Genomic DNA, 26,913 nt, shown 5'->3' on the forward strand with positions numbered 1-26,913 from the left:
TCCTTTCAGAATGTTTGTACTGAGACTCTGCTAGTTTAATTTTTGGGTCCTGTCATTCTCTTAGTATCAGCCAAGATGAATGTACTTAGATGGAGGGGATATCTGTCTTCTGTGTCCTACTATTTACAAAGCATTCTAGCGTATCTAAAACTGATGGAATTTTTTTTTTTTTAGGTTTTATATATTTATTAAATATTATTGTAATTTAAATATTTTCTACTGCATTCTCTGAATGTTGATTTTTATGCTGAAGTATTCCTGAAAAGAGAATTCCCTCATGGAACAGTTAGGTGTAGATTTCATTTAACTGTGTTATGAACTTTCCTCGTGTTGTGCATTTTTAAATGGCATTTTAAGTTGCGTTTCATCTTACTGTTAAGTACAGCTATCATTTTGTATCACACTGACTTCACAGGCTAATTCTCTGCAGTGTAAGAACTGCAGATTTTCTCGCTAGTGTTATGTTAAGCATATTACACAGCCCAAATGCTTCACAGTATACCCTTCATAACAAAGCAAGTAATTCAAGTAATGCCTTTGTTAAAACATGTATGTGTGTTGATATTTGTATATAATACAGGCTGGATTTAAATTTTAAAAAAATTTAAACTTTTTATTTTGATGCTAATTTTGGTAATAACTACCCTAACTGTTTAACATCCTGGTTCCCCAGATTAATGGACATCACTACAATGTATTTGTAAAGCTGGCCTTTAAATCACAGGAATAGAAAAATCATGTGATTTCCGTGAGTGTACAGGGATCTCCTCTGACAGGCATAGCTGTCTATTTTTATAAGTAGACCTCATTCTCAATATTTGCTTCTCATATATTGTTGTGTGTAATAGATGACTCAAATAACAAACCCTCTGTGGGTTTGTATAAATTTAAACAGCTTACTAATATCTTGTAATCTTGTAGTGGAGTTTCTCAGTTCTCTTTTAAGTCAGTATGGTTTTTTGTGATGTGACGTGCTTTTTTTATTGAGTGGCAATATATATATTGGTGCTTATATGTATGAGCTCCATCTACAGCTAGAGATTTAATGTTCAAATATAACTGCATATAATTATATTGCTATTATACCATATCCTCTTTGGCTGCTGCTAAGAAAAATTATTGTTCTACTTAGCTGGTCAAAGAAAGGAAAGAATTACACTGTGTTTATTTTTAACAGACTTTCCTAATTCCATTAATGCTGAACAGACACCCTTTCAACAGCTGTGCAAGGCCGGGATATGCTTCCTGTATAAGGGAAAGAAAGCTATGCATAGTTATTCCATTTGTTCTTTCAGTGCAAAATACTTACATTACACAAAATACTGTAATGGTCCTCTGATCTGCTGAGATGTATGCAATTATTAAAGCAGAAATAATAAGCTAAAAAAAATTCAGACTGGGAGCAGAGAGTGACCTTACACGTTAAAGGCGTGAAATCATCACCAGTTTCTAATGTTACCACTGTTCCTGTTCTGACAATTGTTTGTCTGGATGCTTGTCAGTGTCTCCAAGGGCACTGAATTCCTTTAACACTTTGAGGATACAGAGAAATTCTAGTTCATGTGTTGTAGCATTCTTAAAACTGGAAACACAGGAATTGTCTTATTGGCCCAAAATGCACGTCCATGAGTTGGACTAAGTTGTGTTGCTAGTCACTGAGGTGAGGTTGAATTACAATTCTAGATGCCCTACCAGTGTCCCCAGAGTTTACCAGTAGGAAAGTGTGTGCCTGAATGCTGTGGGCAGCCTTATGCATTAGATATTTTGGCTGGTGTATGTGTTTTATGAACATAGGTGTGGTGGGGTTTTTTTGTTTATTTGTTTTGTTTGGGTTTTGGGTTTTTAGGGGGTTTTTTTGGATTGTTTTTTGTTAGTTGGTTGAGGCTTTTTTACGCCCACTCCCAGAGACTTAGGATGTAGGAAGGATGTCGTGCTTTGGATATTTTATATTCAGAATCAGAGTTTAACCAAGTTTAGAGCTCTGTCGTTTAGTGGAAGTAAGGTATTAGCGTGAGAGGAAGAAGATTGTCTTTTGCTAGCTTATGTACCTCTCCTTACCTTTGGACTGTTCACTCTTAGCTACAGCAGGCACAGGAGTCCATAGAGGTTGCTTTTCCTGACAGGAAAAGCTTGATTGGAAACCAAGACCTTGACTGTTGAAGGAAATCTAGCTAGTCCCTATGTCAGGGAGGGTGCAGATATCAGTATTTTTTATAGATTGAAAGTATATAATTGTGTCTTCAATACAAAACTAGGAGATACAGATAGGTGAAGTTGAAATATTAATGTAATTTTTTTTTGTTGTAACCATTTTTTAAAAAAATATTTCTTGTCTTTTGAATTAGCTAGGGCAGCAGATTTGCCATGGATGATGAATTGCCTGTTTGGGTGTTAAGTAAGAGGATTCAGCAAAAATCATTGAGGATGATATCTTAATCAGTTGTTAATATCTCTTCATATGTGAATTTGTCAATTTATATCTCCTGTCTCCTTCTGCTTAATAGAATTTGAAAAAATACATCATGAAAACCTTTATCAAAATTGTTGAAACTGAGTCAAAATTTAAAAAAACTCTGTAGTTGTATTTGTTGCTCTTATATTCTGTAATTGCCTTCCAATTTTTATTAATTGAAATTATGTGATACCCTTAAAAATTGTTTTATAGCTTTATAATACAAACAATGCTTTAGTTCACTTTGTAGTTACATTTTAAATAATTTTGTCTAATATTTTCCATACATTTAAAGCAGGAGTTATTATGCTTACCATAAAGATAATTTCCAACACTATATACTCTCTAATTCTGTGATTCTATAACATATCTTCTATGAGACAAAATTGAACTATAGTGATAGATAATGGTTTGTTCAATCAATAGCTTATTCACCTTACTGTAGTTTTCCATTCAAGGTGGGAATTTTTTGTAGTTAGTGACAATCTGCCTATAATGCTATATGAGGAAGGTGTGTTTATTTTATTGTGATTTTTGACAGATCTTGGCTGTGCTGGTACATTACTTGATGACCATCAGAATTAACGTAATTCCTTTTTTTTCCCCCTGTACTGTTTGTTCTTGTGCATTAAATTAAAAACATGGTTCATATTATACATATATTCTTATATATGTTACACATACATTCTATGTCGGGACAAAATACTGTGAAATGGGGCTGTGTTTCAGAGGGACAATGATACTTATCATCATAAGTGTTTGCAGTATCATCATCTGAATCTCAGTTCAAGATGTCATTGGCACTATACAAGGGTAATAAGACAGCAGTCTTACTCAAAATATGTAACCTCAAGGTTCTTAATCTTTTTGGCAATCTTTCTAATGAGCATTGTGGTGCTTTGTGGGACTGTCTGCTGCAGTGCTGAACTCTGAAGGGAAAGAAGGAATGGGAAATGTAAGTTTAAGCATATTTCCTCCAATAGATATTTCCCAACTTGCCTTGGGGATGAGATAATAATGATGCAATCTCCTGATAGCTTTTTCTTCCACTTCTTTAACTAGTTTTATGTTGTCAATTGTGCTAGACAAATACTAGGACTAAATTCACTGTTGCCCCTGATGGACTAAATTTTTGTGGAAAAACTTTGAAGTCCCTGCTTAAATGTATTTTTTCCCTGAAAAATCCTATATCCTTAGCAGTATTTAAAACGTTTTTCCTGAAAGCCAAACATACTGTTTCAGTTTCCTACCCTTTTCTCATTGAACATTAAAAGAGGGAGTTTTTCAGTAAGTCAGGACTAGTGTTGCATTACTTCAAATAGGAATGTTTGTGAATTTTTTTTGTTTTGTTCAGGAGTGTGTTTTACCTGTTTTATCTAATTAGAAGGAAAACTAACATCAGCACAGCAAAAACTAATCTTTTAGATTGTTATTGTATATTGCCTTTCAGCATACTTTAATTAAAGTGACATTTGTTTGTCCTATATTATCACCATTCCCTAATCGATGTACTGAGCAAGCACCATGGTGACAAGATAAGTTGCTTTGTTTTGTTCCATATGTCTGTGTTCCAAATTTTCCATAGTTTTAATTGGTTCCCTGCAGAATAACATTTACAAGCATATGGTATGGAAAATGCTGACTGCATTTGTTATTATATATTTTAGTACATTCGTGGCACTAGATCACTAGGCCTTTAAATGTGATTATGAGGTTATTTAATGCAGTCAATAGTGTGCTTAAAACACAGCAAAAATCTGCAGTGAGCCAATGTTTAAATGTCTTCTTAATGCTTCAGGGATAGATGGGGAAGTCTTACTCAGAAAAGGTTTTGGGTAATATTTATGCTGAAACATACTGTGTCACCTAAGAGCAATCCTGAAAGCTCTGTGGAGGTTACTTGGTATCACAAGAGGAATGTCTGTAGGAAGTGCAAAGGCAAAATACACAATACATCTAGGATTAATGACTTCTGAAGAAATGCACTGGTGTTAGCTGACAAAATGGAATCGAGGATCAGCCCCTAAATCTCATATGTGTGGCTTTGAAGATATTTTTGCTTGATTCTCCTCTGGAAAATGATGACCAGTCCAAAAGGGAGGGAGCATGAGTGACTGAGAAGTCATCTCAGTGCATGTGAGGGTCTTAGTTTCAATAATGCTGATGTGGGTTATGCCTCTTCAATTGTGCCGAAGGGGAGGAATGCCATGGTGAAGACTATCTGAATTGAATTTGGTGGTAAGGCAGATTGGCCAAGGTGGTTTCAGACTGCTCCAAGAAGTGTTCAGTGGGTCATTGTATTAATGACCTCTTTGGATTTCATGAGCAGACTGGATACGTGTACACAGCCCAAATGATCAGAGAAAGGATCACTCCATACATGGGTGTTTCTGATGTATGGATTACATCCTTTGCCTATGTGTTCAAGAGGTAACATACTCTCTCTGTCCGTAGCCTGAACCCAGATGAATTTACCAAGTAAACTTCTAAATTTCTATTGCTGTAGTGTCATCTATGTGAAAAGGAGTATTAGACTTTAAAGCAACATAATTTTATTAGTGACTAGGCCTACACTGAAGTCATAGGCATGTTACAAGTAATACAGGAATGTAATTATGCATTTTCTTTCTCATTTGGAATATGTCTATGGCTCTGATATTAGTATTATAGTGAGGACAATTCAGAGATCTAAACAGTGTAGACATAGCTAATTACTGTATGAGAAAAAAGACAATGCATTCTTATAATGAAGCATATGTTTCTATTCTCATAACAGCACAGATTTTAAAAAATGGTATTTTTTAAGTCAGATTTTATTCTGAGTGCACTGTCATTTTACTAACAAGCACAGTATTGCAATTTTTATTCTGTGCTCAGCTTTTACATCAAAGCAACCAAATATTTATCTTTCAGAAGGACAGCAGGAGTAAAATATAATATTAGAATTGCCTCATGGGAAAAGAAGCTACCAATGATAATAAAGGAGTTTTTGTGGAATGGTGTATAGAGCAGGCAGAGCAGAGCAGCACTGGCTGCTACAGAGGAGCAGACTTCTGATTTTTGGTGTGGAATAAAAAAGCGCAATTGAAATAATGCTGAAGTTATAAAACCAAATCAAAACAAAAATTGGTGTATTTTCTGCATCTTTCTTACCAGAGAATGGGTAAAAAACCAAAGACATTTTAGATTTATAGTGTGATAGAAACCTGTTGAACAAGAAAGGCACAAGTGGGAGGTGACTTTGGCCTGATCATCTCTTCGAGCTTTGATTTTCTTGCTTACTAATAATATTTGGGTTGATGGCTCATTTCGGGGTATGGTTTCATGTTCAGCCTGGTGCCCATCACGTAAGGGTTACACTGACTTAAGAAACATGAAACTTAACTCCAAAGGCTTCTGTAAAATGCAGTGTTCAAGTGACTCTTGATTAATCTATTCTCAGTTGTGAAGTTGCTTCCTTCACTTGAAAGAAGCAGCTAAACTTCTTAAACACTCCAAGGTCAGATGTCTGTGTGAGGCAGGTAAATTAACTTCATTATTTGAGTTGCATTCCCTTGCCTCCACCAAAACAAACCCACCTGTTTTTCTCCAATACACTTTCTCTTTGCTCTGATTGATTCAGCCTCTGTGGTGTATGGTGTAGTGGTTTACTGCTGCCAGTCATCTCCTCACGCACCACAGAGCGGATACAATTAATGGGACAGGGGCACTCTGCTCCTCTAGTAAATGTTCTCCTTACTTTTAAGTAGTTTGTGTCTAATATCTCAAAGAACAGTTTGGTCTTATAGTAAGCCAAACAATTCCTAAAGGAGATGAGCGCAATCAAGATGAATGTAAACTAGATAGGCATCCCAGTCTCACTTCTGCATCTGTCAGAGACTGAAATAGTTCATGCCTCAAACATTGACATAAAGTTTTGCTCATTATAAGCTACAATCAAAGAAGCCTCCCTGAAGATACCTGACTGGGACTTTGGACTGAGTCAAACTACTGAGATTAGATTAAGGGAAACCTATTGTTCAATCATCTCAAGCTGAGGGAAAGGTATGCATCCACAAAAGCCAAAGCCACCAGCTGCACTGAGAATCATCCCTGGGTGAGTTTGGGGTGGGGGCAGAGCACAGCTCACAGAAGCCAGGTTTGCAAAGACTGGCCCAGCTGTGGAACCCCCAACCCCACAGGCCACATCCATGGGACCTTCATGTGAGAGGCAGCTGAGGGGGAGTCACAATCCATCACAGACCCCCCAGAGTACTAAGTCTTGCGCAACAGGACTGTATGTGATGCAAGCAGACTCTGCTGCAAGGGACTGCCCCCTCCCACGGGGGACATGCCTGGACATTGCCCCTGGCCTGAGTGTACATTAAGCCATGGGATTCTGTGCTTTTTGGGGGGACCACCACCACCAAGAAGACCAGCTGGAGAGGATCAACGCAACATCGTTGGGATCCACGGATGGTGGTATTTTCTCTTTCCCTCTTTCTGTCCCCCCCACCTCTTTTCCTACTTCTCTTTTCCTCTCTTTTCTTCCCTCTCTCTCTCATACTTTATATCAAATAAAACTCATACTATTGACTGGCATATGGTCTCATTTGCACCTTAATTCGGGCAGAGGTATTTCCAAAACCTTAATAATTGGATCATAACAGCATCTTAAGTGGCAAGTGGGGAAGAAGAGGGAAGAGGGGCTGCAAATTCAAAGATACACTGTGACTGGCTTTAGACACTAAAGGTGACCTGGAATATGAACATAACTTGTTCTTTTGCAAAGCTGAATTTCTGTATGCTGTATACTCAGTTATTAGGTGGGAGCACTAATCATGTGTAAGACAGGTCAATTTGAACAACCAGTGAGTTAATGCAGCATAAAAGAAAGAGTGAAAACTTTGATTTTTATTTTAGTAACTTCTGTAGTAGAGAATCCTTTTGACAGACTGCTCAAGTTCTGCTGAGCCAAGCTTAAATAATCGTTGAGCTGGAAACATTTTCGTTTTTCAGCCATGGGAGACTAAAGCCTATTTTGTCTTTGCAGGAAGAGTAATGTGATATTGTTACTGAGCCTAAGGCCACTAAAATAAGTGTTTCCTTTATAGTTTTGTTTATCTTATATCATAAAAATTTAGATTTCTTTGTTTCTGTAAGACAAAGCATATTTGATGTCTGTCTGACTTAATGCATTTTTTACCTTGGTGTAACAACAAAGATGGGATCAAAACATAGGGTGTCAAAGTCACACTTGGAAAATGTGTGTGGATGTGGGCATGTATATGTATCCCATGTATGACTCAGTTTGAAAACCACATAGTATTGGGTATTCCGAATTCATACGCTCCATGATCTAGTAGAGGTGGTGTCTCAAATGTTGATCCTAAAGGCAAAAATTTGGAGAAGCAGGAGACTGTGAACATGTAAAGCTTATAAAACATGGTGAAATATCATTGCCAAACCAATTGATGGAATAAATCTAATTTTAAAAGGACCCAACAATATTTTGATTGATGATCTCAATTCTGTAGTGGTTCTTTCTTATATTTAAATGGAATTTATGCATTATTTGATTACTCCAGCTATTCTTTTTCAGATGAAAGCTTGATGTAGAAATCATTGTTCATTTCTGACTTTTTGCAACGTGAATAAATGTATGTAATAAGCTAGAGAGAAGGTATTTCAAAAACAGTCAGAGCAGACTTGTCAACAGTTATAGGCTGTGAAATTAATTAAAAGTTAAAAGAGATTAAATGTTTGCAGTTCTTGATAATTCTTTCTTGAATGGTATTAAGTTTGTCTGCCTGCAGAATTCCAAATCAGAGCCTCTTGGTAATGCAGAAATACTGAACTGAATTCTCATCAGTAATAGTTGACCGTGCCAGATCTTAATTATAAATGACTGGAAAAGAGAGTTCCTGTCCAGTAGAAATTCCAGGAACAATCTAGAGATAAGATTTTCTTGCCTGGCTGGCATATCAGACAGTTAGCCTGCCTTGTTTTCATCATTAATTTTGAAGGAACATCGTAATTCTGTGGAATATTGTGAATTTGGGAGGCAATATTTTAAAATAGAATTCCTTTTGTCAAGAGCTTGACTCTTAAATACAGCTTTTAAAGTATTAATTTTAGAAGAGTGATGTAGTGGTTTGACACTGTCCAAATGCCAGGCACCCACCACAGCTGCTCACTTGCTCTCCCCTGCCACAGCTGGACAGAGGAGATGAAAAAAATTTGACAAAGGGGTCATGAGTTGAGATAAGGATGGGGAGAAAACACTCCAAGGTCAAAACAAACTCAACTTAGGAGTACAAGGTGAATTTATTACTTACAAAATCAGAGGAGGAAAATGAGAAGTAAAAAAAACTCTTATAACCCTATTTTCGCCCCCAACCCCATCCTCCTTCCCACTGACAGCACAGGGAACAGGGTGTGGGGGATTTTGGTCAGTTCATCACCAGGATCTTCTCCCGCTGCTCAAGGAGACGAGTCCTTCCCCTGCTGCACTGCGGGGTCCCTCCCAGGGGAGACAGTTCTCTGTGAACTTCTCCAGCATGGGTCCATCTCACGAGCAGCAATCCACCCAAAAGTGCAGCAATGTGAGTTCCTCCCGCATACAGAGAGTCCTCCCAAACTGCTGCAACAGGAGTCACTGGTCCACGGGGTGCAGAGCTCCAAGGCCAGGCTGCTCCAGCCTGCAAGCAGGGCCCCCTCTCTCCACTGGGTCTCCCACTGGATCACAGCCTCCTCCAGGCATCCACCTGCTCCAGCATGGGCACCTCCCCACGGGCTGTGGGTGGATCTCTGCATCCCCCGTGGACTCCATGGGCTGCAGGGGCACAGCTGCTCCACCATGGTCTTCTCCACAGCCTGCAGAGGAATCTCAGCTCTGGTGCCTTCAGCACCTCCTCTCCTTCCTTCTCCACTGACCTTAGTGTCTCCCTGTTGTTTCCCTCACATGTTCTCACCTCCTCCTCTTCCCTGGCTAGCAAAAACAGGTCACACCTATGTTTTGATTTTCTTCTTGAATATGTTATCACAGAGGTGTACCCAACAGAGGTGTACCCAATCTCTAATTGGCCCGGACTTGGCCAGCAGCATGCCCATCTTCAGAGCCATCAGGGAGTCGCTCTGCTGGACATGGTGGAAGCTTCCAGCAGCTTCTCACAGATGCCATCTCTGTGGCCCCACGGCTGCCAAAAACCAAGCCAAGCAAAATCAACACATTTGACATAATCATAAGGCTATGTTCAACCTGCTGTGGGAAGTGCACTCACCATCAGAGTGCAAGTACAACTGGATAAATTATGTGTATCAGGGACCAAGGAAGCTCTGTATGTATGACAACTAAGGTGTGAAGACCTTCTCCTAGTCTTTGTTACAGACTAGTCATAATCTTATCATATGTTATTCAAAGCAAAGTATCAGGTAATATTTTGCACCTATCCAGCCATTTCTGAGGATGGTATTGGGTTTTTGATCCTTCTACTTTTGTTTGTCTTATTTGTAAGATCCCTCTTTTGTTTTATATTTTGTTCTGCTAGTGGTATTGATGTTTGCTGTAAAAGTTTTTTCTCAGATTTGTAAGTAAAGCAAGACTGTACAATGGATATTGAATAGGTAATGATTAAAATAAGTCACACTTGACTTTTCTGTGACTGCACTGTGTTCCTTAGGGAGTAATCTTTATGTGACCATGTGTTTGACAGCTAGTACTTTAGATCACTATGTGTCATATACTGTACATGATAAATGGGATACTACAGGGACAGGGAAATACAGTATTTTTTTTGTCTGCCCTCAAAAATGGGAGTAAACAAGGATTATCTCTTGTATCTCGTTTTAGAAAAAGACCATCTATTTTTTTCCATGTCAGTATAAAGCTTTCTTGTGAAAAGTCTTACAAAATATTTAACTAACTTGAACTTTGCATGAAATATTAGATTAACTTTTCCTTGGCTCTAAGCCATTTCTTTGACAACAGAGGTGTATAACCATGTTAAAACCTCTGAGGCTGATGGAAGCATAATACTGCCTGATTCTATAAGGCAAATGCAAGTCACACTCTAAAATGACTACTTAATAAATTGTACCTCTGGTTTGGAGGTAGAATTACAAGCCTACTAAGCAGATACAAAAATCCTCTTATGTGATTTGATGACTTTAAGTATTGAAAGACAGATTTTTTTACTATCTTGGCCTTTGTCCAAATATAATTAACAGGGGATTTTCCCCTGTGCACCTCCAGGAAAGCTATCTGTCCATCTTGTACTGCCTTGGTGCTTCAGCCACAAGGCTGTAAAAGCTTTCAGTGTTATATCTGGTGCTGTATAATGCTCTATGATTCTGCATCTTCTTCCTTTTTAATATGCTTCTGTTGAGCCATATTGTTTCTTCAAAGAACTGCTGTGCTTGACAAGTGCTGTCCCATTTCATGCAGTAAAGTGCAGTGATTTTATTACAGTTTAAGGACAGAACTAGTGACATTTGAGACAAAAAGCAAATAGTGGCTCGGAAAACAAGGCTGTGTGTTGGTGCTGGGTGTGCATTTGTGCAGTGTGTGTGTGGGGTGAATGTGTATGAAGAAAAGTGAAAAGTTCACATTTTTTGCCTTGAGACGGTGAGCATTTTGTTGGCATTCCTGTTTATACTAGGATAAGTTTTCAGTATTTATTGTCTTGCAAGATCACTTCAGCTTCTCTATTAACAGAAGAAAAAAGTAGAGACAATGTAATTTTTGACTGGAATATTGTAGTTTGATCAGACATGTACTAGTTACATGTACTAGTCAAACTTTTTACAAACCTGATTGCCAGTATTGCTGTATATTTGAATGTATCAGCTGTGTGATGCAGGTAGGAGCCAATAAATGGTATTTTTACTGCAGTTGCAGAAAGATGCAGTGGTTGTACTAATGCTTTTATGTGTTAATAGACAAGAAAATAGAGCAGATATGAGAGTTTCTTCATAGTAAATATCTGAGAATCAGATTTCTTACTAGATTGCACAAGTAGCCTAATGTTTGTAAATCTCTTTCCTGAGCACAATAAGTGAATGTTAATCTGTACAGGTCTGATCTATATTGAATTATCCTGTCTGATGCCATCTGAAAATGACACATAATTTCTTTAATTCATTTTATCCCAGGCATCCAGTGGTTGTGCATTTGACAATTTGCCTTTAATCTAGCTAAACAAAAACTCATCAGCATGAAGAGAAATCACTGGTCTCTTACATAGTTTAATTTATGAGTTCTAGGTTCATCATTAACCTCTTAAACTTTTTAATTCTTGGAGATACTGAGAGTTCATGCTTCCTCTCAGGTTTAGCTGTGATAACTGCAGGAGCTGATCACATTTTAGTCCTATTGTAGCTAAGCCTTACTGAGGTTATGGATCTTTATCTCTGGACTGTGGGCTTCTCTGCCCGGGCTGTTGCTTGGAAAGACCTGTAAGAGGAAGCCTCACATCTATGTGCCTGGTTTTCCTGAAGATGGCTGATAAGCACGCAATAGACTAAGCAAAGTAGTTGTATCAGAGATGGGGAAGAAGGAAACGGTCTCAGTCCTATAAGCAGATAAGCAGTATGCTTGGATGGGGTACTTCAGGGCTGCTTTTATGGACAGTATACATGTAGAGTATTTGGATGGTTATTATTACTAGGTAGTAGTAAGATGTTAAGAAGCCATTCAGTCAGCTCAGTGAAAAGCACGAAGGGTGGGGAAAAAGGTGTCGCTGACCACTGTCTCAGCCTCTCTAGGCTTGAGAGGTGAGGCTGTGTGAACCCCGTGAGCCGCAGGCCCGAGTGCAGGGTGCTGCACCTAGGCCTGGGCAGTGCTGAGCACAAGCACTGGCTGGGTGGAGAGAGATGGAGAGCAGCTCTGAGGAGACAGACTTGTGGGTTGGTGGACAAAAAGCTCCATATAACTTGGCAGTGTGTGCCCACAGCCCAGTTTTGTCCTGGGCTGCATCCAGAGCAGTGTGGGCAGCAGGGCCAGGGAGGGCATTCTGCCCCTCTGCCCTGCTCTGGTGAGACCCCAGCTCTGGGGTCCCAACATAAGAAGGATATACACCTGGTGGAATGAGTCCAGAGGAGAGCCCTTAAGTAGATTACAGGGCTGGAGCAGCTCTCCTGTGAAGACAGGCTCAGAGAATTGGGATTGTTCAGCCTGGAAAAAAGAAGGCTTTGGGGTGACCCAATTGCAGCATTCCGGTACCTAGAGGGGCCAACAAGAAATCTGGAGAGGGACTTTTAACAAGGCCCCCTAGTGTTAGGACAAGGGGGAATGGCCTTAAACTGGAAAAGGGTAGGTTTGGATTAGATATTATGAAGAAATTCTTTACTGTGAGGGTACTAAAAAAAGGATGAGGTCATGAGTTTTATTTTCATTCTTTATGTTGGCAAATCGATCAGAAGTGCATGCTGCAGAAGAACATATTCCAGAAATTGTATTGAAGAGGTAAATGGAGACAGTTGCTGGTGAAGACTTAGAGCATAAATGAGCATATCTGTTCTAGTCACTGTATTCTTCAGAAAGCTGTCTGTCCTTCCTGCTCTATAGGGAACGGAGAATATGTGTCCTGGTTTGATTACCCAATGGTAATCAAAATTGATGGCTGTGTTCCATTCAGGGAAAGAGAACCTAAGTTTACTCCTAAGACAAGATACAGGGGGAAAAAGTTAGCTTAAAAAAAAATTGCACACTTATAATTATTAAGGATAATGTAATATTGATATGCTTTTGTTGAAAGGTTAAAATTTTATTTGATTTCCAGAATTCCAATAAAAAGTAGCAAAAAGTACATCAGCCTGTACATGCTAACAATAAAAATGTTTACTTGTATGCATTTGGTTCTGAAACATGTCCCTTAGCATCAGTCAGATATATTACACCAATTAAGAAGCAATGAAAGAAAATAAACTGTAATGTTTCTTTGCAGCTAGCTTGACACTAATGATGTGCACAAGATAAAAATTTGGTCATATATTTTGTGTGTGCAGTTATGAAAAAGGTAAACCCCTCCCTGCAGTACTTTGCTGTCACACAGTGGGTTTGTCTTCTCCTCTTGTTTGGAAGGCTCCTAATTTTGTTAAATACCGTTCCCTTTGCAAATGAGAACAACTCAAAACCCTTAGTACTTCTCCTCTGTTCATCTTCTGAAGATTCAAGTTACTTACTGAAACCAGTTAGTTTGTCTAGTTACTGATTTCAGCTGAGTAAAGAAAAGAGGGCAAAATTAAAATAACAACTTGCTACATATTATTTGCTGTGTATTTTGCTTTGTGTATTTCCATGCTCTTTTGGACTGTTTTTCTCAATGGACTTGTGAGTTGTTTTGAAAAGCTTTTTCCACGTGCACGTGAAGCTGCTGCTTATCTGGTACTTTACTGCAAAAGGGACTTCTGTCAGGTTCAGACCTCATTGAGTTATAAACTGTGGTCTCTTGGGAAACTTAGTTTTTGGCTTTCTTGGGAGCTATGAAGCCAAGGAATGGCTGTTCCCTCAGTAAGTCTATTCCTGCAACCAGCAGTGAAGAATGCTATGACTGAAAACAAAACCTGATACTTATCTTGTCTTTTGAAACATCTTGGTGATTTGACTTTTTTCAACATTTCCACTCATTGCGATTTTCTTCTAATGTGTTACAGAACAGGAGCAAACGCCTGGAAAAAGTCCATGTTGTTCTTGGGAATAAACCCTGTGATTTGGACTCACTTATTTCTACCCTGGCCTATGCCTACTTTCTAGACAAGGTAATGGAAAAATTGGACTGAGTGGCCTTAATTGACTTGTTCCAGGTTTTTACAGACATCTTATTGTTAAATCAATTACTGTAAAAACATTTTTAGGGGCAATGATTTTGTTATTATCAGACGTGAGTTTTAAAAGATAAATAACCTACATTTCTTTCCATACAAAAATGAAGGGTGGTTATTAGGTGGCTTATTGAATAGCAGGAGAAAATCAGTCCTATATTTCATTCTTTATCCTTTTCCTTTTCTGGTTTACCAGGTATTCTGTTGGAGGCAAATGTAGACAGATGAGAAAAAAAACAAAGCGAATACTTTTGATTTTAATTAAGTCAAGGGGAAAAAAATCCCAAACAGAGAAAAACCCCAAGCAGAAAATCCAGGCTATTTCTGATTGCCCAGTCTGTTAAAATACCTTCCTGATGAACAACAGGTCCAATGTTGTGCAATTCTGACAAATGAACACCTGTGTTACAGGTCAGTCCTCCAGATGTTCTCTGCTTACCTGTGTTGAACATACCAAGAAGAGACTTCAGCTACTTCACTGAGACAAGATTTATTTTGGAGGAGCTGAATATCCCAGAGTCATTCCATATTTTCCGAGATGAAATCAATTTGCATCAGCTGAATGCTGAGGGGAAGTTGTCTTTAACACTTGTAAACAGCAACATACTGACAAGGTATTACATTTTGTGTACAATAAAATGGCTTATGTGAGTTTCAGCTGTTTCAAAAATTATGTGGTTTTGTATTAATACTGAGATTGCTAGCACTGACCTAATAAAAAAGAAGCTAAGATACATTATGTTCAATGAATGTAACAAGGTGAACAGTCATCATTTGAATCACTTTTAATGGAACTTCCATTTTTAAGAACGCTGTATTTTCGCACAGCTTATATTAGATATTTTAATTTAGTTTAATAGTCTGGAAGTTTCCTGTGGCTAGTAGATAAGAGATCAGAGTTTGTTCCTGCTTCTTAGTTAGCTTTCCTTTAAGGCTCTTATGTTGATTTGCAGGTGCCCAGACACTTGCATATGTGCTGTTTAGATAGATGGCTGATGGATTATTTAGGTCCTTACCAACTACAGCCTTTCAAACGGCTCAGAGTTGCTCTCTGGAAAACCATCCTTAAGAGGGATTATTTACAGCTTCCATTGTGAATCTTTTATGGAGAGCCTCTTTATAATGGTCTGCCTTTATAATGGTCTTGCCCAGAGTAAAGGATGTTGTTTACTTCCAGCTCTCCTTAGAACTACATTTAAGACAAGCAGCATCCTATGGCCCCATCATATTCTGAGAAGTTTATAGATTAGACTAAAAGTAGGGAAAATCTGAAGAGAGAAATATGTGTGAATCTTATAGCTGTTGATGTGTTAACTGTCTTCAGCTAAGTGCATCATTCACTCCTCAAAGTAAAACCTACCTTCAAGATTTGCTTTTTGTTTATTACTGTCCCTTCCTGTCTTTTTTCCCTCTAAAGAATTATGATTAGTATTTAATTGTTACAATTAATTTGGCTTGGTTACTGTTATTGTAAACTGAAACATAAAATATCTAAATTTAAAAAAAAAGATATTGTAAGTTTTCAGAATATTCTGAAAAATCCTAAATTTCCTCCATATAAAGAGGGCTATTTTCAGCATATGTAGAAATACTTTTTTTAAACTACTAGTTTTTATAGATTTTTATGAGGGAAATGTTGTAGTTAGTGATGTATCAATCTGTAAGAACTCTGAACACTTAATTAAAAAAAATTACAGGTATAGGACTTCTGTGACATCCTTTGGCTTTATAGCAGACTTCAGGTAGCTATAACAATGCAGTTGTGGTCCAGAAGTTAAAGAAAAATTGTTGCACTTTTTTACTGGCTTGTCTAAACAGCTGTAAAGATAAATATACATATATAACTTTTAAATTTGCTTGATAGTGAGGATAAAAGTTTGGAATCAGCTGTTGTCAAAATCATCAATCCAGATGAACAATGTGACAGGAGCCTGGAGTTACAAGCATGTTCTTCCTCTTTAGTCGTAAAAGAGATTCTTCAAAAGGCACCAGAGTTAATCACTCAGCAACTGGCTTATCTCCTCAGAGGTGAGAGATTACTCTTTATATTAAATACTGAAAGGTTTAATGGAGTGTTTCTGAATTTGCTCATGCAGAAAGAGTGTGATCCATTCTTTGGTTAACAATCCCTTTAAAGACCACGGGAAGCTTCATAAAAGAAGCAGGGAGTAAAGAGTTTGTTAAAGAGTAACATTATATTGAATATTAAAAATGTGCATTTAAAAATAGGCATGAGAGGTCTTTGCTGTATCACTAGACAAGAATATTAAATGAAGCTGTCGACATACCAGCTGGGTATCTGGAAAAGCTGTGCAGTTCGTTGATTCCAGGGGCATTGCGGACAACAATATGGATTGGAATCTAATATTTACAAGTTAAAGCTTTTCCCTCCCAATGGTGGTAACTTCTTTATAGAATGATGTTTTAATGGCATGATGCAAAACTTTTGCTGTTTAAAAACAGTGTTACCAAATCTTCATTATGCTCTCCCTTCCTTTTGTATTGTATGCCCTGCAGAGTACAAAGAAGGGATAGGCTTCAACAATCAGAAGTATTTTCTTCTCTGTCTTGGAAGTTCATCATTTGTATTCATTTTCTTGGTTTATTTGCTGCAGCAAAACTTTCCAGTTGGAAATAAAATAGGTGTTGAAAAGAATGGTCATTGCTTTTAAGTTACTTACTGAATTTTAATAATGTTCAATGAATTTTATAGGTTTTAATTATGTGAAACTGTTAAATGTCCTTTTAAGAAATTAATGTAGGTGTGTTTAATGAGGTTTATGAAAACTTGTCTACATTCAGACTTCACAAGCAACAACAATCTTGGCTTGTCCTTGTACTTACCACTGTGATAACTAATAAACATGTTACAGGAAATTACAAAAGTTAATTTTTAAAAATTATTCCACAGAATACGCATTACCAGTAACACAGCAGTTAGCCTGCTCTTATGGTATCTTTCCATGCTAACAAGCTTTAGTTAACCTGCCATAAAATGTTTTTGTAAGCTTCAAAGTTCTGTTGAGTAGCTCTCCAGGAATCTAAGCAAATTACCAAGCATTTGGTCATTTGGTCATAAATTAATTTTGATGGCAGAACAAAAAAAAAGGGTTTTTGGGGAATATCAGGATACTTGTTTGTTGGTGGAAAGTCAGGAGAGAGAGTTCTAAATAATGTTCAGAAGCATGTTCAAGTCTTGTATGTGGCTGGGTTACCATGTTTTGTGCCTCTAATCTGTATCCAAATTAAAATAAAGTGTTTTTATTAGTGTTGCATTAGGGATAGCACTTCCAGTTTTGGGGAATATAGTAACTAATACTTTATTTTTTAATCAGTACATAACTACATTTTAATTATTATATTCTGTAGTGCATGTCTGAGGAACTTAGTGGATAAAAAGTCCCTGTATACCTTCTTTTGCATGGTGTAAGAAGTGACTGGCAAAGCGCAGGGAGCAAAACACAGCTGCACTTTAGCCTTGATACTTTTCTACTTCTCCCAGCAATGCAGCTTATATGGATAAAAGGTGAAGCAATGCAGCAAGTCTTCTTTGTCTCCTAAAACAGAAGAAGTTTTTGGTACTTAAGAACCTTTCATTACAAATTTAGAAAAGTCAGTGAACCATCACTGGTTTTGATAAGATTAATTTTAAAAAAATCATAGATATTAATGTATGTAAATAGTAGATCAGACTACAACAGCCTGAAAATAAAAGATTAAATAGAGCCTGCCAGGTCCACCTTTTGTATTTCTCTGTATATGTTGTGATATTTTATCTTGAGGTATAGCTTCTTTAATTCTTCTTGCCATAGCACAGGAAACAAAGGGACCATGTATCATGGTCTAGAAGGAATGGTGGCTGTTTCCTTCTCACTAGTAACGAATGGGTATGTAGCAGCTTGCAGGTTGTCACCTCTTTCTGGGAGCACTTCACAGGCACAGAGGCTGCAAAAAGGCTCTGCTGTATTTTTCACGTTTTGTTATGTTACTTCCAAAGTAAATCTGTATATGGTTAGTATGCCTAAATTTCAGGCAAAGTTCAAAACAGAAGGCCAAAGTAGAAGTCAGAGTGCGAAGAATTAGGATTTTATTTTCGTAAAAACACTGAGAGATCTTATTATCTGAGTCTCTGAGCTAGGAAGTCCTCTTTCATTTTCTGACATTCCAGTGAGTATTTTGCTAGGAGAATTGTAAGATAATAGAAAATCTCACACTTTAATAGTTACCATGTAGTGACCAAGTCAGCTTCATTTGTTCAGTTGTTTTTGAAGCTTCTTTTTTCTTAAAGTCTGTTAGCAATTTAAAAATTTTAATAAAAAGATGTTTGTAACCTGCCCCATTCAACTTTGAGGAAACTTTACCTCCTTGTGTATGTTAAAAAAAATCAAGAGAAAAGACTTTTTCTGTGAAACTGACCATTATTGATTTAGGCATTTTTATATTCAAAGACTTTTTTTTAAGCTGAATACTTTTCTGGTATCTTTTGTCTGTCTATCTGACATGATATTAGCTAATTCTACCCTTGGGCTTTTGAGTGGAGTTTGCTTGGAGAATCAGTATTGTACAGCCATATTTGCCTTAGCATAGAGCTTGTGCTGTCCCTGGATTTGTGCCAGAAGCAAACAATTATAGAACCTGCCAGAGTCCTGGGCCTGTATTATTTTATTTCCCCAGAGATGTTTATAAGAGGACTGTTGCCAAACTCAAGATCCATTAAACTGCTGAATCATTACATTCTCTGTTGCAGCCAGCTGGCAAAGATGTTATTCCAAGCACTCACTGTCAAGTATCTTGGGTCAATGCACTCTCAAAAATACCTCCTTATGTTTATTTGTATAAGGCCTTGAAGGATGCCACAAGGTGCAAACCACAACATGTAAATACAGACAGATTTCCAGCAAAGAGCATCAGCAATTTTTTTAATGTAAATTTGCTTTTGCTGGTGATGAGCTGCATAGTTGAGGTCTTTTCATGCCCTGTTGGGGCAGTCTGACTTTCAGTAGAGAAGATTGCTTTGTTATTCTAGCCAGCCAGACAAATGTTAAGAAATGCCCTTTTAAGGACTTCGGGAATTATGCCAGTATGTTTTTTTTTTTTGTTCTGTCTTGTACATTGGTCAGATGATTCACATGTTCCCACGTTGATGCATCCTTAATATGTATGCCAGAAAGAAAAGATCATTTTGACCTGCACCAAAAACTGCACTTATTGAGAGTTTTTTTATTATTTGGAAGCAGTTTGTTTTGGAGACAATGCTCCTGCTCTCTTCTCCCCAATTACATTTTATTCCAGCTTAATCATGTTTCCTGTTAATTACAATAAAGACTGCTTATATGGTTATGTTTACATATGAATTGTGTTTTTTTGGGAGCGGAGAGAAATGTTGAAGTATACTTTCCATGTGGGACTGTTGGGTTTCCCCTTTTCCCTGTCTTTTATTTTTCCAGGTTATGGAACAAAACCTTGACAGACAAAATGCCTATATTTTCATTGTGCTGTTCCTCTCATCCAGAAACTTATAATTCGGGAGATGTTTGTGCTGTTCTTAATGTTCTCCCAAAATGACTTCTGCCTTCATTAGATCATGTTTAATATTAATGCACAGCAATTGCTTTTGGCAAAACTAATGCTTCACTTCCAGAGTGCTTTGAAAAAAAATAATAAAATTCACATTTTTTTAAGAGTTTCAGCCTATTTTCTAGTGACCTCTTCTTCAGAAAAAAAATGTCGTAAAATGTGATGTACACAAGAAATAATATTGAATCTTGTATTGCCTATTATATATTTTTTTTCAGTGCTGGTAAGCAGACAGAGCGGCCACCATTATGCTTTCAGAAACCCTGGGGGAGTTGCACCAGCACACAGTTAAATCTGCAGGAGATTTCTGAGACCATGTATTGCTTTTGCAGCAGATATTTAAAAGACAGCGCATGACTAAATGGACTACTGAACTTTGGTCAAGCAAAAGTACCTTAAGTGAATTCTTTTTCTAAATGACCTGGAATCTTAACCCTCCCAGGAATGCTGAGGATGCTTGGGAGAGAAGAGGCATACCTTTCTCTCCTGCTGATGAGGACAGTGTTGAAGAATGATCACAGTATTAAAGGACAAGTAAATGTTGATCTTAGGGTTTGTTGACGCCCTAGTAATGTGAGACTGTTCCTTTTCTGGCTTTCATTCTATTAGAAAAGTTATCAATTGCAAGCACTACAGTTTTGTTGTAACTAATGACAAATAGTCACTACTCTTTTAAAAACTTTTTTAAGGTGTATTGCCTATGGTGAGTGAAGCTCATGTCATGTTGGCTTCCAAACTGGTGAGCTTGGTTGGATATACAACCTACACCTCTTGTTCTTCTGCATTTTCCTGTATGTTTGTATTAGGATTTTCTCTTCTTGGTCTTACCCAAATATTCCATTCCCTGAAGCACACACAGCTGTGGTAAAAGTTTCATGCATTGCATATGTGAGGTTCCGTGCAGATGGACAGACTGCCTGACTAATCCTAGTGCTGCTGGAGGGATTTACGGGATATGCTGCAGCCTCCCTCCAGTAGGTATGATGCCTTTGAGCACACATTGTGGATCCAGCACTTTCTGCTGGAGTCTCCATTTCCTTTGTGTGTGCATGAGCAATTTCCCTTTCTGTTCCTGGAGGAAGAAAAAAAGCAGAAAATTGCTGTTGCTAAAATATTTCACGCAGCCTGGTCCCTGAGCTGCTATTTATCCAGATGCAGCTCTGTGCTGACTGAAAGTGTGCAGTGGGATGTCTAACTCATTCTGGTCACCACTTTTTCCAAGCTATGGGCAAGAATATATCTCAAGAGTATATATGTAGCACAAGCACTGTTATCTGCCTGGGGGTTGAACAACAGAGGGATATTTTTGGATGAATTATCATGGAGGCTGCTGATTGAGAAACTTTCTTCTGATTAGAGGAACTGAAAGCCAGGCCTTGATAGGTATAGATACCTTGATGGGTATAGATATCCAGGGTGCTTTGTATATCAGTTCTTTACCTGTAGAAATCTGAAATCTGCTTGTTGTGGAGCCAGGTTTGTGTACCTAAATTTAGAAACATCAGTCTGAGTTGGGGTACATGATTTTCATGCCGTCTGTATTTATTGAGTATTTTTAATATCTTAATATCTTATTTTTAATATCTTTAATATTTTAATACTATCAAATAGAGCAGGAGCATTGTCTTGAAATTATTTTAAGGCTGACATAGAGAGCTGCTGTGAATAAAAGAATATTGGCAGTTACAATATCTGTAATAGAAACTCAGAATGGAGCTTCACGTATTTGAATTTCCAGAAATTAATATCTGATGGGGAACAGCTTTTGGCTTGTTAAGCATTATTTATTATTTAATCCACACAGGATTTGTCTAATAAGGGTGTGTTTACTTAGCATGGCACAATTATTTCATGTTGCAAGTGCTTTGTACATTTTGAAGAAATGCTGTTATTTCATGTAATGACATTGTAGGAGAAAAGAAAAATGAATATGTAGTAGATGTTTGGTTGTTAGCTCATCTAGTGAGATTGAGGGGGGCAGTGTCAAGGTTTTTTGTTTACTCTTTTTGCTTTGTGCTAAAGCCTAAACACTTTGTTCTGCAGTAACTATCTTACGTTGTTGTACTCATTTGTTCATTGACCCAGCATGATGCAATGAAATCATACATTTGTTTGAAATTCTACTCTACTGTGCACAGTAGAGTAATAAATAATTTCAATACTGAAGTACAAGATTTTATTATCCTTAATTTACTGTGAGTGATTGGAAACAAATGCTTTTGTTTGATATATTAATAAATGGGATCCCAGTCTCCAGGAAATGAAAGGGTGACTTTATGTGCAACACATGATTATCTGAAAAGACATCACTCTCACTTCTGTATTTTAGGACTATCACTGTGAAGTTATTTTTTGGGTTGTGTTTCTCTTAAATTTTAAAATTTTGGTTGTCTGAATTATTGTTTTTTTCATGCATCCATTAACGAGGAATTATCCCGAGTCAGTTACACCACAGTGACCGATGACTTGAAGATCATTTAGTTCCAACACCACTGCTGTGGACAGGGATACCTTTCACTAGTACAGGTTGCTCAGAGCCTGGTCCAACATGGCCTTGAACACTTCCAGGGATGGGACATCCACAGCTTCTCTGGGCAGCCAGTTACAGTGCCTCACCACTCTCACAGTAATATATTTCTTCCTTATGTCCACTGTAGGATTTTAGGGACACTTCGGTAGAAGGAAGGTTGGCAGTGTGGGTTTACTGTTTTAAAACACGCCAGCACTTGGTCTAATGCTTAGGGAGAGGAATATAGGCTGGTGTCCCATGAGGTGCTGCTGGCTGTCCTGTGCAGCTGTGTTAGTGTACAGAGCACACGGTGGCAGCACTGGGACTAGCCAGTTAGCTGGAGCAGAGGCACTGAAGAGACACCAGTTCAGATTTAGGAGCTTCATGTTTGGAGGATGTTTCAGTGGAGGAGAATTCAGTGAACTCTCAGTGGAAAAAACCTCCAAGAAGGAAGGGTCTTAAGAAGCAATACAATAAACCTTCTTGTTTTTGTAGTACCTCTTTGATAATTACAGAAGACATTGATTTTTTTATCTTTCAATGTTTCAGGAAGTATTCTGTTCAAGTGCATGTCTTTGAAACCTGACAGAATTACAGAGCCACAGGAGAAAGTACTGTCAATCCTGGAGGAAAAGTTTCCAGATCTTCCCCCACGAGAGGAAATTATCTCTGTTCTCCAAGAGACTCAGTTTAATGCACAAGGTAGTGCAACTTCCTTCTATTTTTCAGGCTTGTTCCAAATCTATTTATGTAACTGTATCAGAATATTGTTTTATTGTGTGTGGTGAAAATAGGTGCAGTGGGCTGTCTTCATTGGAAGTTAAATGTATTATATTAATTTTAAATTAAATTTAATTCTAAATTTTAATTTAATTTTGATTTAATTCTAAATCATGGAATTGTGATTTCTTTTGAGGAACTACTAAGCTCATAAATAATCTTGTATTGCTTTTACAGATAAAGTTAACATGAATGTATTTCATATATTGCTTTTACAATTGTATGCTCATCAAGTATTTGTGTTGATGCACATGGATGTAATACATGTGTCAGCCCATGTGCAGAAATTGTGCTGCAATTTCCAACATGCTGTGGAAGTAGATTTTGTTTTATGACCCTTCCCAGATTTACTAAGGGCTATGTACAGGTGAAGTGAACTTGGCATCAGACTAAGAATAAGGAAGCAGTGGGAAAGTTGCAATTATTTTCCTTTTATCTGCTAGGAGTACCAAATAGAAATATTCAGTGATCTAAAGTGGGAATGTTTGAACCCAGAATTCGGTAGCATGCTTTTGAAGGGATACTATGAAAGCCTGAAGAAAATTGTTGCAATAACTCTTACATTATTTTACTGGCATTTGCTGCCAAGTTGTTACCAAAGAGTGAGTATTAAATTCCTAAGATATTTCTTTGTTAGATATATCAGGTAGGCACAGGGCTTGTACAGACTCGGGGTCTTTTTTTATTGCTCTTTATCTGCCCACATGCAGAAAGTGGCCGTCGAAATTCAGACCGTCAGCCTGAGACATTTGCCCTATCTGGTAGATAAGGACAGAATTTGAGGTGCTGCTTCCCTTGCCCTTTCTTTCAGTGCAATTACAAGCTAATTTAGTTCAGGACTATAAATGTTCACATGAATTGTCTTAAGTTCCTCCACTCAAATAATCATAGTTAGGAATGAGCTGTATGCAGCCTAGATTAGAAAGTGGCAGTGGAAATGGCTTTTATGGAAGTCACTTAGTTCTGCTAGTTGCCAGGGAAGAAGGTTTAGTACCATTAGTCATGTACTTGGCCCATGAAGTTTTCCCTAATACCAAAAATGCAAAATTTGTACAAGTATACATAGTGGTTTTAGTCTGCATGGTATTGCTTGGCAGTAGTTTATGTATGTCACATGAGACATGAGAAGAGCACTGTCATCCATTTTCTTTTTTTTTTTTTTTCGGCTTTTAGCTCCTGTTCTCTGTGTATTACAAGGTACATATTTAGCATATATACATATGACATATGCATATATTGCATGTGACATTCCTATTAGTAGGATGCTGCTGAGTTTCAGAAACCCTTTGAAGGATGTAACTTCTGCCGAGTATTTTAGCTTACTTACCTGTTACTTGAGGCAGTATTAGGACACTTCAGCAAAAAAAATTCTCAGTTTCATGCAGAAATAATAACTTACTGGTGTGAATTCATGAATTCATTTGTTATTTAAGGCACAACTGGTTGCAACCCACCAGAAAGTCTATAGTTATATGCAGAATTTTTAAAGTAACAGATATGTAAATGCTCATCTTGTTGTTAGATTGAATGCAGTAGCTACACTTCGTGCAGGAACAGTAATGAAAGGATTAATTTCTTTGACTTAAATTGCTATTTGTTTACCTCTTGAAAATCATTCATACAAACACATGGTGGATGTTAAACTGCTAAGCTTTAAAAGTCGGTGGGCATTTTAGTTGTCACCCTGCATTGGGGTAGGTGGTTGCAGCATTCTTTACATAAACATTTGGCAATCATGTCTGTATTTTTGATCATGTGATACATCTATGTTCCTCTACATAATATGTATTTGTTTTGAGACTCTTAACAGCATTTTAGACAAACATGTCCTATTAGGGAAACTTAGTTACCTGGATTTTCAATGCAGTGTGCTTAAACATACCAATATATCTGGGTGCAGTTCCAGTTTTACACCATTGTTTCTGGTGGTAATGTTTCTATGGTACATAAACATATATTTAATTCACAAATGATTTGATGTACATAAGAAGAATCCTTTGGGGTTACCAATTTGTGAAGAAGGTCAGAAAGGCTGAATGACTTGTGTTTACAGAATGTCTTAAATGCCTTGCTTTTGAATATTTCATAAACACCATAGTAGTCCAAAGGTGTTTTTCAATATATTACTTATTTCAAAAGTATTTATCTTGGTGATTTCATATTAGAGCAAAGAAATAGTCTATTTACACATTTGTCATCAGCTGGAATTAAGTTCACTTAAAAAACTGAGTGTTCACACAGAACACAGGTGTTACAGAGACTTAATTCTTCATACTTGTTAGTGTGTTCCCTCCCTTAATCTCTTCCTTTCATAAAACAAATCCCTCTAGAAACATTAAACATTGAAATATTAATGTTGATTTTAATTTTCTCATATGATGTCCTGAAATACAAAAAGTTCAGCATTAAGGTCTACGCTGTGTTGTTAATTCACGTTGATGCATCTGTCAGCTGTAGATATTTGTATATATGGAAGTTTGTTTCTCTTCTCAAACAGGTGCGAGTATTGAGGAGGTTATGCTCAAGGATCTCAAGGAGATTTCTGATGGAGAAATCAAAGTAGCAATTAGCACTGTGTACATGACACTGGAGGTAAGAGGAAACTTAAAACAACATGTTAAACAGCCTAATTGCATATGGAGATGGTTTTTTAAAAAAGATAGTGAACAAGTTATTTTCTCAATATTTTTTCAATATGAACACAATTTTCAGTGATTTAATTAACTTTAACTGTAATTTAATTTAATTTGAGAGAAGTAGTAGCTATTTTTTGTCTGACTTACATTACTATGATGTTATGATTATTCCCTCTCATTAGATTGTAGTGTACCCATGGTGTGTTAAAAACAATGGCATACACAAATTGCAGCCTTTGGGTGAACTGAAGGTGTGAGCTTTCTGTTGTACTTCAGTCAGTAGTTACTTACTAGGCTTTGTCCTACCTTTCACTTAAAGTATGGCATAAAATTTATAAAGCCATCTCACAGCTTTTTGAAGGGAGGGGAGATTCTTTCATGCTTTCTAGAAAACTGTTTGAAACTGTGTAATGAAGTAAGTCCATTTCTACGTTGCCTAAATTAAATGCCTGTTGGTAGAAACAGAAGTACCTCAATGGGGCAGAAGTTAGTAAAATATTGATCTTCTGAATCAGAACTATAGGTTTGTCTTTTTGAGCATCCCTTAGACAGCCTGATAGTGACTGCTGGGATATTCTTTCTTAAACGGTCCCAAATATTTTGTAAATGCTTAGCAAAACTCTTGTGTAGAATGTTTTGAATCATTATCTCAAGACAATTTGTGTTACAGATGTCTGTAGCTATCTGCCTTGATCTGAAGGAGACATACCTATTGCTGGATATTATGCAAAAATATTATTTTAAAAATACGAATGCTTAGATTTCTGACCAAGTAGGACATGATACTACTATTTCTGATTGAAGTTTGTGTACTGACATAATGATTCATAATAAAACCTAAGTAGACTGAAGAAAATCTCAATAACAAAGACATCTTTATAGAGTATATATTTGTAATTTTCAGTCTCTTCATTTGCCGGAAAGTCATCTATACAAAAAGTCATCTGTACAAAAGTATAGATGAAAGTCATCTATACAAAAGTATTTAAAATGCAGAACAAATTGTCATCTACTTTTGCACTAAATCAAAAGATTATTTATACCTCAAATGCTACTAAAAAAACCCCCCAAAACTCTTGAATAGTTTTTCCCTTATATGTCCTAAGAGATTTCTTACAATATGTGTCTCGTGATGCATTTTACAAAAAAAAAAAGGT

General features: G+C 37.2%; 1 protein-coding gene across 1 annotated transcript in view; it reads left to right on the forward strand.

Annotated features, from left to right (window-relative positions):
- The window catches only part of PRUNE2 (prune homolog 2 with BCH domain), a 131,544-nt gene that overhangs the window by 11,742 nt on the left and 92,889 nt on the right, over window positions 1-26,913 (forward strand). Inside the window, 5 exon segments of the mRNA XM_085043750.1 lie at window positions 14,087-14,191; window positions 14,666-14,868; window positions 16,119-16,282; window positions 22,890-23,042; window positions 25,618-25,712. Of these exon segments, the coding sequence (XP_084899876.1) occupies window positions 14,087-14,191; window positions 14,666-14,868; window positions 16,119-16,282; window positions 22,890-23,042; window positions 25,618-25,712 (720 nt within the window).

Source organism: Lichenostomus cassidix, chromosome Z (assembly GCF_008360975.1).
Source record: "Lichenostomus cassidix isolate B80296 chromosome Z, HeHo_3.0, whole genome shotgun sequence".
Lineage (NCBI taxonomy): Eukaryota > Metazoa > Chordata > Aves > Passeriformes > Meliphagidae > Lichenostomus > Lichenostomus cassidix.